The sequence below is a fragment of the Amblyraja radiata genome, chromosome 1 (genome assembly GCF_010909765.2).
Source record: "Amblyraja radiata isolate CabotCenter1 chromosome 1, sAmbRad1.1.pri, whole genome shotgun sequence".
Lineage (NCBI taxonomy): Eukaryota > Metazoa > Chordata > Chondrichthyes > Rajiformes > Rajidae > Amblyraja > Amblyraja radiata.
This window is the reverse complement of record NC_045956.1, coordinates 7,609,231-7,624,012: the sequence shown is the minus strand read 5'-3', so window position 1 is coordinate 7,624,012 and position 14,782 is coordinate 7,609,231. Positions and strand designations below refer to the sequence as shown.

Below are 14,782 nucleotides of genomic sequence, written 5' to 3'. Positions count from 1 at the left end.
TGCAAATATTTCTAACCAAGACTTATGTCATGTTGCTATACATTAATTATCATGTCAGTCTTAATAGTTTATTCTTGGAGATCATTGTTTTTCTATTAGAACAGATAAAATATGTGGATAGGTAATACATTTATTTTTGCAACAAGCTTCTATCCCACAGAAACTAATTACTAAATTTGATTTTAATTGTATGAACAACTCACTTTACTGTTCAAAGTTTGTTCATATACAGAGAGATAACTTGCCTATAAAGACAAAATTAAGAATCAAGAGTGTTTAGTTGTCCTATGTACCAACAGCGAAACATGAAATTCCTACTTGCGGTAGCACATAAGGCCTGTAAAACAATACACGTTGATAATAAATAATATTAATAATATATAATAAACAAAATTAATTAAGTTATGCTTGTTTCAAATTATAATGGTTTATTAATCTTTACATTTCTAACACACAAAGCATTCAACTTACTAATTAAGAAAACATCCCTCAAGTTTTTAACACATAATCTCAGTGCATAAATACATTAATGTAAATCCTGTAAAGTATTGGGCAGCTTAAATTCCATTTGGAATATTTTGGAGAACCAAGAACCAAGAACCAAGAACCAAGCTCAACAACAAACCTTAAAGCTTATTGTTTAGCGCAGTAAATGTATGCTTAAATTGGGATTGTATGTTTGTGTGTGTATATGTGTGACTATTTGGATAACCTTTAGTATGTCTAAATCTTCTCTTCTACTTCTGTTTCCAATAGGGGTATAGTAGAAGATGGAAGCAACAACCCAGATGCAGGCAGAGCATCTGTTGCATTTGACAAATATGTTAATGCTAGTAAAATGCAACCACAGTCATCCGGCTCTCTTAGGTCAAATGCTGGCGCAGAGAGGGGAAAAGAATTGGCTGCCAAGCTCAATGTCCATCGGATACATGGGCAGTTACGAGGTCTTAGCACAACAGGTGAGGGTTGTTATTTGGAATTTCTTTAAATATATATGTTCATTTATCAATAAATTAATTTGGCAATTTTAATTTTAAAAAGGGTGATACTGCTGGCTGTCAGCATTTTAAAATTACGTTTGATGTTCTTTCCATATATAATAAAGCACATTTGTTGCAAGTTCTATTCTTACAAAAAGTGGAAAGAAATATTGAATATGTTACTTGAAAAGCAGACCTAAATTGCCCATACAAAAAGATAGTTTGTTGGCTTATCTTATCCAGAGCAGCATTTCAATCATCAATCTTAATTAGATATTCAGTAAGGCTTACTGGAAACTGCCAGTGAGAATGTCACATGAGCAGAATCAGGCCGAGCTTTAAAGCCATGACATACTGCTCGGGATTTGCTTGAAGTGTGACAAATTGAACCAACACCATCCAACAAAAACCTGAAGAACCAATGGCTCCAATTGGTTTCTTAAAGCATAGAAACTCATTTTGTTCCTTTAGTTTTTTGTCGTAAGGTGTTGATTTAATTTGTCGTACTTCAAAGAAATGTTCAAGCAGTATTCCATGACGTTAAAGTCCAGCCCAATTGGTGCCAAGTAATCTCTCGTCATGAAGCAAATAAGTCCGCTCTAAATCCACTAGAAACAGAAAAAATATATATTCAGATCTTATTTCAAATGCAAATAAATCTAATGCAGGTAAAACAGGTATAGCACTATCAAGAAAATATTTTAAAGTATGTTGCACTGATAAGATTGTGACATGCTTGGCTAAATTTTTCCTTTTCGAAGCCCTTAAAATACTTGTGTTTTGTACAAATTATAGTCATTGGTAAAATAAGGAGAGAAACTGATCTGTAATTGAAGGTTTGTTTCGGTGTAATAGTGATTTAGAATTACTGGGATGAAAAAGACTGTTGATGGATCTTTTAACTTCTTTACTTAATTGATACTACAAGTGACTATTGGCAGACCTATAAAGCTTAATAAATGCAACACTAATAAGAGCCTTGAAAAGTAATGTAGAAATAAACTGCTTGGGATATTAAGAATTGTATTTAAATTAGATTGATGTGGGTCGTCTAGAGACTTTGAAAAGAGAAGAAATGGGAGAAGCTCACATGGCCTCATGAACCTTCTTTATAATTTGTCTCCAGTCCTTTGTCTGGAGTCTGTTTTAGCACCGAACTTCTACATCCTCTGTACTCCAGGTGTCCAAAAATCACAATTCCAACCGTTAATATAATGAAAGACCTAGCATCCACAGATATCTCAGATACAAAATTCCTGAGATTTACAATTCTCATCAGAGGATAGTGCCCTCTATCTTGGAATCAATATCATGCACTAAACATTTAGATGAGTATACTGTGAAACTAAGAATTGCATACCACAAAAAAGCACAAAGCACTGGAGTAACTCAGCGAGTCAGGCAGCAGGTCTACAGAATATGGAGAGGTGATGTTTCAGATCAGAATCTTTCCACCGACTACTGGAAATTAAAATGGATAAAGAAAAATTTTGGAAGTAGGAATTTGATACAAAGTAGAATCTAACAAAGAAAGAAGGGTTGGAACTCGCTCACATTAACACATGCAAGAATCCAGTACCAGGATTAAACGTTAAAAATTCCAAGCTTCTAGATAGGGTTTTTAAGAAAGTAAAGGATGAAATTAGCTATTCTTTCTGAAATGCTTGCAAATTCGATGGATGTCTGCTCTAATTTCATTAATTAATAAATGTGAAAGAGATATACCAGGAAATTATAGGGCAGGAAATTATATAGCCTTAACCCCTACTGTGAATTTTTTGTCTTCACTAAAAGACTGACCGACTGAATAAGATTACTTATTGACATATTTAGATATAGCCACTGGAGATTTGTAAAGGGTGGATCATAATGATTTACACTTTAACACTAATGATGTTTAAGCAAGCAGATGAAGTCTAGGACAGGAGAACGTTTAACATTAATGTGAATTCAAGGGGGCAATTGATAAGATTCCACTATTAGATATAATTAAAACTTGTGGAATTGATAATAATAATAATAATGGATGGGATTTATATAGCGCCTTTCTAATACTCAAGGCGCTTTACATCGCATTATTCATTCACTCCTCAGTCACACTCGGTGGTGGTAAGCTACTTCTGTAGCCACAGCTGCCCTGGGGCAGACTGACGGAAGCGTGGCTGCCAATCTGCGCCTACGGCCCCTCCGACCACCACCAATCACTCACACACATTCACACACAGGCAAAGGTGGGTGAAGTGTTTTGCCCAAGGACACAACGACAGTATGCACTCCAAGCGGGATTCGAACCGGCTACCTTCCGGTTGCCAGCCGAACACTTAGCCCATTGTGCCATCTGTCGTCCCAATTGCGCCATCTGTCGTCCCATTGCGCCATCTGTCGTCCCATTGATGCTATGTTATTGAAATCATCAGGAACTTACATGGGCAATGGCAGACAAATAGGAATAATGATCTTATGGTTTAAATGGAAGGATCTACACCGACAAAACACCTGGTTGTTACATTTACTCGTGATCTAGGAAACCATAAATTCAAGTTTGAAATAGAAAGATTAGTGATATAGTAAATAGTGTCATCAGGAGAATTAAAATTGTAGAAAAATCAAGATAGTTTAGAGTATAGGTATTGTGAGAATATTCATCTTGAATCAAAAAGGAATAGATCAGACATTTTTAAACGATGAAAAGATAGGAATTAAAAAATGTACACAAATATATTGATGATTTTGTTCTGTTTTTATTTTTAAAGATTTAGGAACATGTGCAATTACTGCCATCCCATTTGAGAAGTCAAAAGTTCTTTTCACTTTAGAAGAATTGGAGGATTTTAGTTTTACGGATGATACCGAACAACTTAAAGCTTCAGAAACAACCAAACCTCCTCAATATGTAGAGAAGTGGGGATGGATACTGTTTGAATGTGGTATTGAAAATTTAACTATAAAAGGTATGTTTTTTGTACAGCTCTGAACAAATAATGTGTTATTTAGAATTTGATTCTCATTTTAGCTTGTTATACAAATTGTTTGCTTGGGTCCAAATGCTTTAAGGGCCTGTCCCACTTTCATGACCAAATTCACGACCTTTTTTACTCGTGGACATTTTTCATCATGTTGAAAAAAACGCCCCGACCTACTTGATGCCACGAGTACCTACGACTAGCATCACGACCTGCTATGACCTACCTAAGACCTCGTGACGACCATGCTGCGAGTATGAGTCTAGGGCAAACTCGGCAGAGGTCGTGAAAGTGGGACAGGCCCTTTAAATTATTTTACTCAATCAAGGGCTGGGCAAAATGTTAATTGTTATTAGGTTGGGCTACATATCTGTAAAACATATTTTTATGGAACTCCTGCACAATATTGTTTTAAATATGTGATATAAAATGCTTTGTTTTAAACCATTTTTGGTATCATATTACAGATTAGTTTTAGACTTGTGATCCCACATGATGTCATTTAAGTAGTCAGCCAAAGAGATTTGCTGGCAATTATAAGTACCAAATATACCTACATTTAAATTGGCAGCAGGATTTGTCATTACAATATCTTTTAATTTCAGATTCAAAGCCAGCAGTACAGAAAGTTCATACCTGACATGTACTCAGCCCCATGTTTTCAGAAAATGCCAATCCACCTTCATCTGAGGCTGGGTCATCAGTGCATTATTCAATGTTAAGTTTGGCTTGTGCTAAGTCTTTTTTTTAATAGATGTTCATTAAGACCTTGGAATCTTAATTTTGGCCCATGTAAAATAATGCATCCTCTGCAGAGCAGAGTAGTAAATCGAGGTCCGGAGGACATAGGTTTAAGATGAAGGAGAAAAGATTTAATAGGAATCTGAGGGGTAACTTTTTCCACACAGAGGGAGGTGTGGAACAAGCTGCCAGAGGAGGCAGTTGAGGCAGGGACTATACCAACGTTTAAGAAACAGACAGTTACATGGAAAGGACCGATTTAGAGGGATATGGGTCAAACACAGGCAGGTGGGACTAGTGTAGCTGGGACATGTTGGGCCAAAGGGCCTGTTTCCACACTGTATCACTCTATGACTATTTCATTTTTGATTAAATGCTCTTTGTCGATTATGTTCTTGAAATGGTGGGGTTAATTTATTAACCTTATGGTTCTATTAATAATCAAAATACTTAAATCTTATGGTTGGGGGACTGAGCACAGAATTTCAAATTTTATGAACCACAGCTGTCCATGCAAAATGCCATTTTTCCTTCTGCCCTAAACATGACAATTCAGTGTTTCTGTTTTACTGTAATACTAAGTAAAAATACTATACAATGCAGAAAAGATTTTATGTAACTCTCACCCATTTAATTCAAAATTATATTTTATAATTATAAATTATAAACATTTGATTTTCTATCATTTTATTCCATCATTCAACAGGAAACGTGTTGAAAAAGATAATAGTCAGGGTATTCATAAAAGTAGACACTATATGCTGGAGTAACTCAACAGGTGAGGCACCATCTCTGGAGAGAAGGAATGGGCGATGTTTCGGCTCGAAACCTTTCTTTGTTGCAGTGTGCTTCATTAGTTAGATATTCTTCTTGCCTTTCAACATGAAAAGGAGACATTCAGAATCTTGCTGGATGATGGACCAGAAATCAGATTAGCCAATGAACTTTAATGAGTGACCAGAGAGAAATCAATATGGTGAAAAATCAATGGAAGGAACAGAGAAAGATAAGAACTAGTAAGGCTAAGGATGAAGAAGACAAATTCGAAACAATCTCCTTTTTAAAATAGATACAGCTTATTATCTGTACAAAATACTCGTGATTTAAATTATTCCCTTTCTAGGTCTCCATGGCCTTTTCGCATCTTTTTAATCAAGAGATTTGTGCATTCCCATTGTTCAATTTCAGAGCAAAATTTTCAGTGATGAGTATAATTGTTTTCAGTGTGCCAGTGCAACAATTATATGGGACACCGGAGACTCATGATGAGCTACTGTGCCCTCCATAATGTTTGGGACAAAGACCAGTCATTTATTTATTTGCCTCTGTACACCACAATTTGAGATTTGTAATAGAAAATAAAATCACGTGGTTAAAGTGCACATTGTCAGATTTTATTAAAGGGTATTTTTATACATTTTGGTTTCACCATGTAGAAATTACAGCTGTGTTTATACATAGTCCATCCCATTTCAGGGCACCATGATGTTTGGGACACATGGCTTCACAGGTGTTTGTAATTGCTCAGGTGTGTTTAATTGCCTCCTTAATGCAGGTATAAGAGAGCTCTCAGCACCTAGTCTTTCCTCCAGTCTTTCCATCACCTTTCGAAAGTTTTATTGCTGTTTATCAACATGAGGACCAAAGTTGTGCCAATGAAAGTCAAAGAAGCCATTATGAGACTGAGAAACAAGAATGAAACTGTTAGAGACATCAGACAAACCTTAGGCTTACCAAAATCAACTGTTTGGAACATCATTAAGAAGAAAGAGAACTCTGGTGAGCCTACTAATTGCGAAGGGACTGGCAGGCCAAGGAAGACCTCCACAGCTGATGACAGAATTCTCTCTATAATAAAGAAAAATCCCCAAACACCTGTCCGACAGATCAGAAACACTTCAGGAGTCAGGTGTGGATTTGTCAATGACCATTGTCCGCAGAAGACTTCATGAACAGAAATACAGATGTTACACTGCAAGATGCAAAACACTGGTTAGCCACAAAAATAAGATGGCCAGGATACAGTTTGCCAAGAGGTACTTAAAATAGCAACCACAGTTCTGGAAAAAGGTCTTGTGGACAGGGGAGATGAAGATTAACTTATATCAGAGTGATGGCAAGAGCAAAGTATGGAGGAGAGAAGGAACTGCCCAAGATCCAAAGAATACCACCTCATCTGTGAAACACGTTGGTGGGGGTGTTATGTCCTGGGGCATGTATGGCTGCTGAAGGTACTGGCTCACTTAGTGCCCTCCATAATGATTGGGACAAAGACCCATTTGTAATAGAAAAAATCACACATGGTTAAAGTGCACATTGTTAGATATTAATAAAGGCCATTTTTATAAATTTTGGTTTCACCATGTAGAAATTACAACAGTGTTTATACATAGTCCCCCCCCCCCCCCCCATTTCAGGGCACCATAATGTTTGGGTCACAGCAATGTCATGTAAATAAAAATGTAATGTTTAGTGTTTTGTAGCATATCCTTTGTATGCAATGGCTGCTTGAAGTCTGCGATTCATGGACATCACCAGTTGCTGGGTGTCTTCTCTGGTGATGCTCTGCCAGGCCTGTATTGCAGCCATCTTTAGCTTATGCTTGTTTTGGGGGCTTGTTCCCTTCAGTTTTCTCGTCAGTATATAAAAGGCATGCTCAATTGGGTTCAGATCGGGTGATTGACTTGGCCACTCAAGAATTGACCACTTTTTAGCTTTGAAAAACTCCTTTGTTTCAGCAATATGTTTGGATTCATTGTCTTGCTGTAGAATCAACCACCGGCCAATGAGTTTTGAGGCATTTGTTTGAACTTGAGCAGATAGGATGTGTCTATACAGTTCAGAATTCATTATGCTACTACCATCAGCAGTTGTATCATCAATGAAGATAAGTGAGCCAGTACCTTCAGCAGCCATACATGCCCAGGCCATAACACCCCCACCACCGTGTTTCACGGATGAGGTGGTATGCTTTGGATCTTGGGCAGTTCCTTCTCTCCTCCATATTTTGCTCTTGCCATCACTCTGATATGTTAATCTTCGTCTCATCTGTCCACAAGACCTTTTTCCAGAACTGTGGTTACTCTTTTAAGTACTTCTTGGCAAACTGTAACCTGGCCATCCTATTTTTGCAGCTAACCAGTGGTTTGCATCTTGTAGTGTAGTCTCTGTATTTCTGCTCATGAAGTCTTCTGCAGACAGTGGTCATTGACAAATCCACACCTGACTCCTGAAGAGTGTTTCTGATCTGTCGGACAGGTGTTTGGGGATTTTTCTTTATTATCGAGAGAATTCTTCTGTCATCAGCTGTGGAGGTCTTCCTTGGCCTGCCAGTCCCTTTGCGATTAGTAAGCTAACATGTGCTCTCTTTCTTAATGATGTTCCAAACAGTTGATTTTGGTAAGCCTAAGGTTTGGCTGATATCTCTAACAGTTTTATTCTTATTTCTGTCTCATAATGGCTTCTTTGACTTTCATTGGCACAACTTTGGTCCTCATGTTGTTAAACAGCAATAAAAGTTTCCAAAGGTGATGGAAAGATTGGAGGAAAGACTAGGTGCTGAGAGCTCTCTTATACCTGCATGAAGGAGGCAATTAAACACACCTGAGCAATTATAAACACCTGTGAAGCCATGTGTCCCAAACATTATGGCGCCCTGAAATGGGGGGACTATGTATAAACACAGCTGTAATTTCTGCATGGTGAAACCAAAATGTATAAAAATACCCTTTAATAAAATCTGACAAAGTGCATTTCAATGGCATGTGATTTTTTTTTTTAATTACAAATCTCAAATTGTGGTGTACAGAGGCAAATAATTAAATGAGTCTTTGTCCCAAACATTATGGAGGGAACTGCTTCTTCATTGATGATACAACTGCTGGTGGTAGTAGCATAATGAATTCTGAACTGTATGGTGTTTAGGAGCAAGGAGGTCCCACTGCAGTTGTACAGGGCCCTGGTGAGATCGCACCTGGAGTATTGTGTGCAATTTTGGTCTCCTAATTTGAGGAAGGACATTATTGCTATTGAGGGAATACAGCGTAGGTTCACCACGATAATTCCCGGGATAGCGGAACTGACATATGATGAAATAATGAGTCGACTGGGCTTGTATTCACTGGAATTTAGAAGGATGAGAGGGGATCTTATAGAAACATATAAAATTCTTAAAGGATTGGACAGGCTAGATACAGGAAAAATGTTCCCAATGTTGGGGGAGTCCAGAACCAGGGGCCACAGTTTAAGAATAAGGGGTAGGCCATTTAGGACTGAGATGAAAAATGTCTTCACCCAGAGAGTTATGAATCTGTGGAATTCTCTGCCACAGAAGGCAGTGGAGGCAAATTTACTGTTTTCAAGAGATAGTTACATATAGTTCTTGGGCTATAGGAATCAAGGTATATCAGAAACACCAGGAACGGTGAACTGATTTTAAATGATCAGGCATTGCTGGCTCGAAGGGCCGAATGACCTACTCCTGCACCTATTTTTCTATGTTTCTATGTACATACTGTAGATACCTTGCACGCTGTAATATTGCACAAACATACTTTCATCAAATGGTTTTGCAAATGAGATAACACCACCTTTGACCACAGTGATTGAAGTCTGTCCAATTCCACAGTTTCACCCAATGTCTTTTTATCCACAGTGCTCTTGAAATAGTTTGTAGCAGCTTCAGGTTTACTGTTTAAATAAACAATTACCTGATCTTACATTCTTATTTCCTCCAGCATATAATAATATAATCTGCCTGTCCTTTCTGGTTTCCAGGCAATGCAAACAGTGACTATGTAGTGGTTAATAATATTTGCAAGGGACTCGCTTTCTGTGTACTTCACTGTATGAGGATCTGTGCAACATAATATAATATCTAACTCCTTCACCCAGATATGACCACCATGGAGTGGCAGAAGATTTGGAACAAAATGTTTTTGTTCTTGAGTATAAATATCCACATAATCCTTACATTGACGGTGGAGAGTGATGATGATACTAACTAAATTTTATTTTGAAATTTTAGTGCAGCAATAGAACTGCGTAGTGTTGGACAATACATTCAAGAAAGAAATGTGGGCCATGTTTACATTAAATTGTTGGGAAGCAAAACAGTTCAAGTGGAAGGCAATTGTAGAATAAGAAACTATATAGAGGGAGAAAAATAATCAAGATATCAAGAAATGACCTAATCAGTTGAGAACAGACTGAAATGTCTCGTTGACCAGGGTAGCATATTTGTGATTTTACGGAGGAGGTAAAAGCAGTTTGTACACGGTTAAGGTATTGTGAAGTTGGACCCTGAGGAGGTGAGATCCCCAGAGAAGATTATATCAGTAATAGTCTGAGAAAAGGTTACTGGATGTTCAGCTCTTCGTCTAGAAGGAGGCTAGAATGATGTACCAGAGTGTTGGCATTTAAACGCCATGAGGTAAAACTCTGTTTCCTATGTTTACTTTATTTACTATGTCAGCAACTTTAATAATAACATTTAGGTTGTTTCTTAATGAATGGATTGGGATGATGAGAGTGAGTGAGGAGAGTAGAGTAGAAAAACTAAAATGCTGTGAATTTTCAACTGGGTGGATGTGGCAGTATGAAAATGCAGAAAAGACTGAATGGCACAAAACGTTGGAGTATCTCAGTGGTTCAGGCAGCATCTCTGGAGAAAAGGAATAATACGTAAAGTTTTGGGTTGAGACCCTTCATCAGACAGTCGGAGAGTGGGAAACTAGAGGTATGGGAAAGTACAGAACCTATTAATTTTCTCCAGCGATGCTGCCTGACCCGCCGAGTTCAAGTTCAAGTGAGTTTATTGTCATGTGTCCCTGTATAGGACAATGAAACTCTTGCTTTGCTTCATCACACAGAACATAGTAGGCATTTACTACAAAACAGATCAGTGTGTCCATATACCATGATATAAATATATACACACATGAATAATAAACTGATAAAGTGCAAATAGCAGAAAGTGGTTATTAATTAATAATCAGAGTTTTGTCCGAGCCAGGTTTAATAGCCTGATGGCTGTGGGGAAGTATCTTTTCCTGAACCTGGTTGTTGCAGTCTTCAGGCTCCTGTACCTTCTACCTGAAGGTAGCAGGGAGATGAGTGTGTGGCCAGGATGGTGTGGGTCTTTGATGATGCTGCCAGCCTTTTTGAGGCAGCGACTGCGATAAATCCCATCGATGGAAGGAAGGTCAGAGCCGCTGATGGACTGGGCAGTGTTTACTACTTTTTGTAGTCTTTTCCTCTCCAGGGCGCTCAAATTGCCAAACCAAGCCACGATGCAACCGGTCAGCATGCTCTCTACTGTGCACCTGTAGAAGTTAGAGAAGTTAGCTCAATGTTACACCAGCATTTTGTGTCTATCTTCGGTGTAAACCAGCATCTGCAGTTCTTTCATGCACAAAGTGTGAATGGTGTTAGGTGAGATCTCCCAGGCAAAGAAGCTGAAGTGGAGATGAAAGTGAAGGAAATGCTCAATGTTGTATCAATTTAAACATAGGAATAAAAGGGAAAAGCTGCTTGATTGTGACAGTAAACCTGATTTAAATGAAATCTGCAAAATAAGTTTCTGCATATGTTTTTGAGGTGATGCCAACTATTGTTACTATGTTTGGATTCTTAGGAGGAAGACAGTCAGGAGCTGTTCTGTACAATGTTTTGGGAGTTCTTGGAAAATCGAATACAGCAGAAAGAAGCGGGATGCAAAAATCAGGTGATAGCACTGGTTCTCCAACTGGCAGTGGCTACAGCACTGATGTGTCGGAAGATAACCTCCCACGGGATAATAAAAGTCCAACTTCAGAAAATAATGGGAATTCAGCATCTGACGATCAGGTAAAAAGTGAATTATACTAGACAAGTGCATGGTAAATACTATTTAAATGCCTGTCATTTCATTAAAGATCAGATCAGATTTCTGAGATTAGTACAGAACTTCCAGCAATTCATGGCGTATACAGGCCAACCCCAGCATACAAGCATCTGAACTCCAGACTCTCCTCCTCCTAGGTTCCATAAAATAATTCAATTCGAAGGTCTGATGTTTTTCGTTCCTAAGAACAACAGGATTAGTTTTCCCTCTTTCGCCAGCTTTATTCATTGTTTGTTGTTATCAGTCTTGCTTGCATTTGATGCCATTCATTACATTACTGTGGAGGGATGATGATCATATTGAGTGAATTTTGTATATTTTTGACTTACGGACAAAATTGATTTATGGCTGACTGTAAAAATGGAGAAACAAGGAACTGCAAGTGCTAGTTTACTAAAAAGGCACAAAGTGCTGGAGTAACTCAGTGGATCAAGCAGTATCTCTCAAGGATATGGATAGGTGATGTTTTGGGTAGGGACCCTTCCACGGATGGATTGTGGGGGTTTAGGCGGTGGAGGGACGGGGGAATAAGAAAGTTGAGGGCAGGACAGATGTAAGAACAAGGAACTGGTTGAAACCAAAGAAAGATATAAAATGCAGGAGTAACAATGGGTCTGGCCGCATTTCTGGTGAAAATGGATAGGTGACTTTCTGGATCGGGACCACCTTTAGCTTGAATGCAGAGGGAAGTGGGAAAATAAACTTGGAGAGAAGAGGCGGCTGGTTAAACCATGGCCAGCAAGAGATGACTTCGGGTGAGGGGGTTCCCTGATAGGCAGCTTCTTGGATAGAGGCAGGTGTGAGGCCAAAATAAATATATAGTTGCAAACTGTAAAGCATTCTGATTTTTGTTTTGTTGCTAATGTTTAGGATGAAGGGGTTGAATCTGATGACCTTAAGAAAGACCTTCCACTGATGCCTCCACCCCCAGATTCCAGCAGCATGAAACTTACCATGAGCAAAATTTGGTTTAGCTTTGCTGCCCCAACCAATTTGCATTCACGATTTCAGATTTACTCCAGGTAAGTGTTCCTTCAATTTAACTAAGATCGGTCTCTCAATTTTTTAATGAATAAAGCAGATATTTTCGTCAATCTTTCTTTCAGGATGCTCCTAAAAGTGAAATATCCTTGATGGGATTTTGCTGGCTTAACCTTGTACTAAACATTATTCCCTTTTCATGTATCTAGACACTTTAATGGCTTGATTTGTAATCATGTATTGTCTTTCTGCTGACTGGATAGCACGCAACAAAAGCTTTTCATTGTACCTTGGTACACGTGACAATAAACAAAACTGAACCGAGCTATTTGCTTTTGTATAACTTACTGTCAAATATTACCTAAAGATTTGTGATCAGCAACAAACCGTATAACATTGGTGCTAATGTTTTAGGTTTTTGTTTATTATTATCACGTGCACAAGGTATTGTCAAGATACATTAAAAAGCTTTGTTTTTGTATTGTAATTAATTTATTAGCCAAGAATATAAAAACATACAAGGAATTTGATTTGCCATACAGTCACACCAAAAAAGCAACAAGACACACAACTACATAAAGGTTAACATAAACATCCACCACAGCGGCTCACGCACATTCCTCACTGTGATGGAAGGCAATAAAGTCTTATCTTCTTTCCTCCTTATGGTCCTGTCCCACTTAGGCGACTGCACGAGACTTTGCGGTCGCCACATGTTCGTGGGTGGTTGCCGGGGAGTCGCCTTCATGGTCGTGAGGAGTTCCCGCATTCTGGGAACTAGTCGCGGCATCATTATGGTCACCGAGAATTTTTCAACATGTTGAAAACTTAGCGGCGACTAGAATGAAGTCGCCATGGAGAGTAGCGAGAATTCTCAAGCCGTAGGTGGGTCGCAAGGAGGTCCTAGTGGGTTGCCAGGAGGTTGAAGGTTCTCGTAAGTTGTAGCCGGTGCTGACCGGTGAATTTCATTGGCTCATCGGGAGAAAAAAAAGGTAAGCAGTAATTTTCAGAACCAAGGAACCGACTGGTAATGTTAAATGTCTGCTGAGCTTCACAGCCGTGTACCTCTGGCTTCTTAAAAGTTGTCTCCACTCCTTCTCCTTCTTCCTTCTTCCTTCTTCCTTCTCCCTTCTCCCTCCTTCTTCCCCCCCTCCCACCCTCTTTTAAAGGACTTATCGTACACTGTGCTTTAGCTGTCTTCATTACAGCGCCAACCTTCCTGTTCATCGTGGCGTGTGTCTGTATCACCTTGGCTTTGCACCTTGGGAATTTTTTAGACAGAGCTTCCCCGCTTGCTCTGGCCCCCGCCTTTTGCGATGTGTGTGTGTGTGTTTGTATGTGTGTACCACTCTGACCGTCGCCGTTCCAGTTCCCAGTTTTTCAGGCGACTGCCGGCAACTTGACAGTCTCTGGCAGTCCGCTGATAAAATTGCCTGAGTGGCTCAGGCCCATAATTCTCCCACGGATGGGGCAGTCGAACCATCTGCAGTTGGGGTGATCGAAGCTCCCGCAGCCGGCAATCGAAGCTCCCGTATCGGGGCGATCAAAGCCCCTGCGATCGGGGCGGTCGAAGCTCCTGCGGTGGGAGCTCCTGAAGTTGGTCCCTAACCAAGGGACCACGTGTTCCACGATGTTAAGTCCGCAGGCTCCCATGGTTGGAGTTCCTGAAGTCGATCCCCAGCAAGAGGCCGCCAGCTCCTCGATGTTAGGCTGCAGCACGGACGGAAATGCAATACGGAAGTCGCATCACCGTCGAAGAAAGAGTTTTTAAAAAGTCCCCCCCCACCCCATATAATACAAAACTAAAGATACACGAAAACATACATTTAACAATAAACTAAAAACAAATAAAGAAGAAAAAGGACGAGACAGAATGTTGACAAGGCTGCCATCGTACGGCGCCACCCGGTGGATGCTATCGAAACAGATCAGATATACCATACATAAATACAAACAAGTCAAACTCAAGTACAATAGATAGAGCAAAGGGGGAGATACAGAGTGAAGGAGACCAACTATATAATGCATTGTTTTTTCAAGCAGGACCTTGTGGTCCAAAATAAATCCTACCCCCAAGCTGAAAAATTGCTTTTACAACCATGTAAACAGTTCCTACTCAGAGTCTGAAGAAGGGTTTCGGCCCGAAACGTCGCCTATTTCCTTCGCTCCATAGATGCTGCTGCACCCGCTGAGTTTCCCCAGCAATTTTGTGTACCTTCCTACTCAGCTTTGTT

At 39.4% G+C, this 14,782-nt stretch overlaps 1 protein-coding gene across 3 annotated transcripts in view; it reads left to right on the top strand.

Moving 5' to 3' along the window:
• kiaa1109 (KIAA1109 ortholog) overlaps positions 1-14,782 on the top strand; it is a 311,921-nt gene that overhangs the window by 170,495 nt on the left and 126,644 nt on the right. For all 3 annotated transcript variants that reach the window (XM_033016927.1, XM_033016881.1, XM_033016832.1), the window contains exons 35-38: positions 757-959; positions 3,734-3,931; positions 11,319-11,530; positions 12,438-12,589. In XM_033016927.1, the coding sequence (XP_032872818.1) occupies positions 757-959; positions 3,734-3,931; positions 11,319-11,530; positions 12,438-12,589 (765 nt within the window). The remainder of the gene's footprint in view (positions 1-756; positions 960-3,733; positions 3,932-11,318; positions 11,531-12,437; positions 12,590-14,782) is intronic.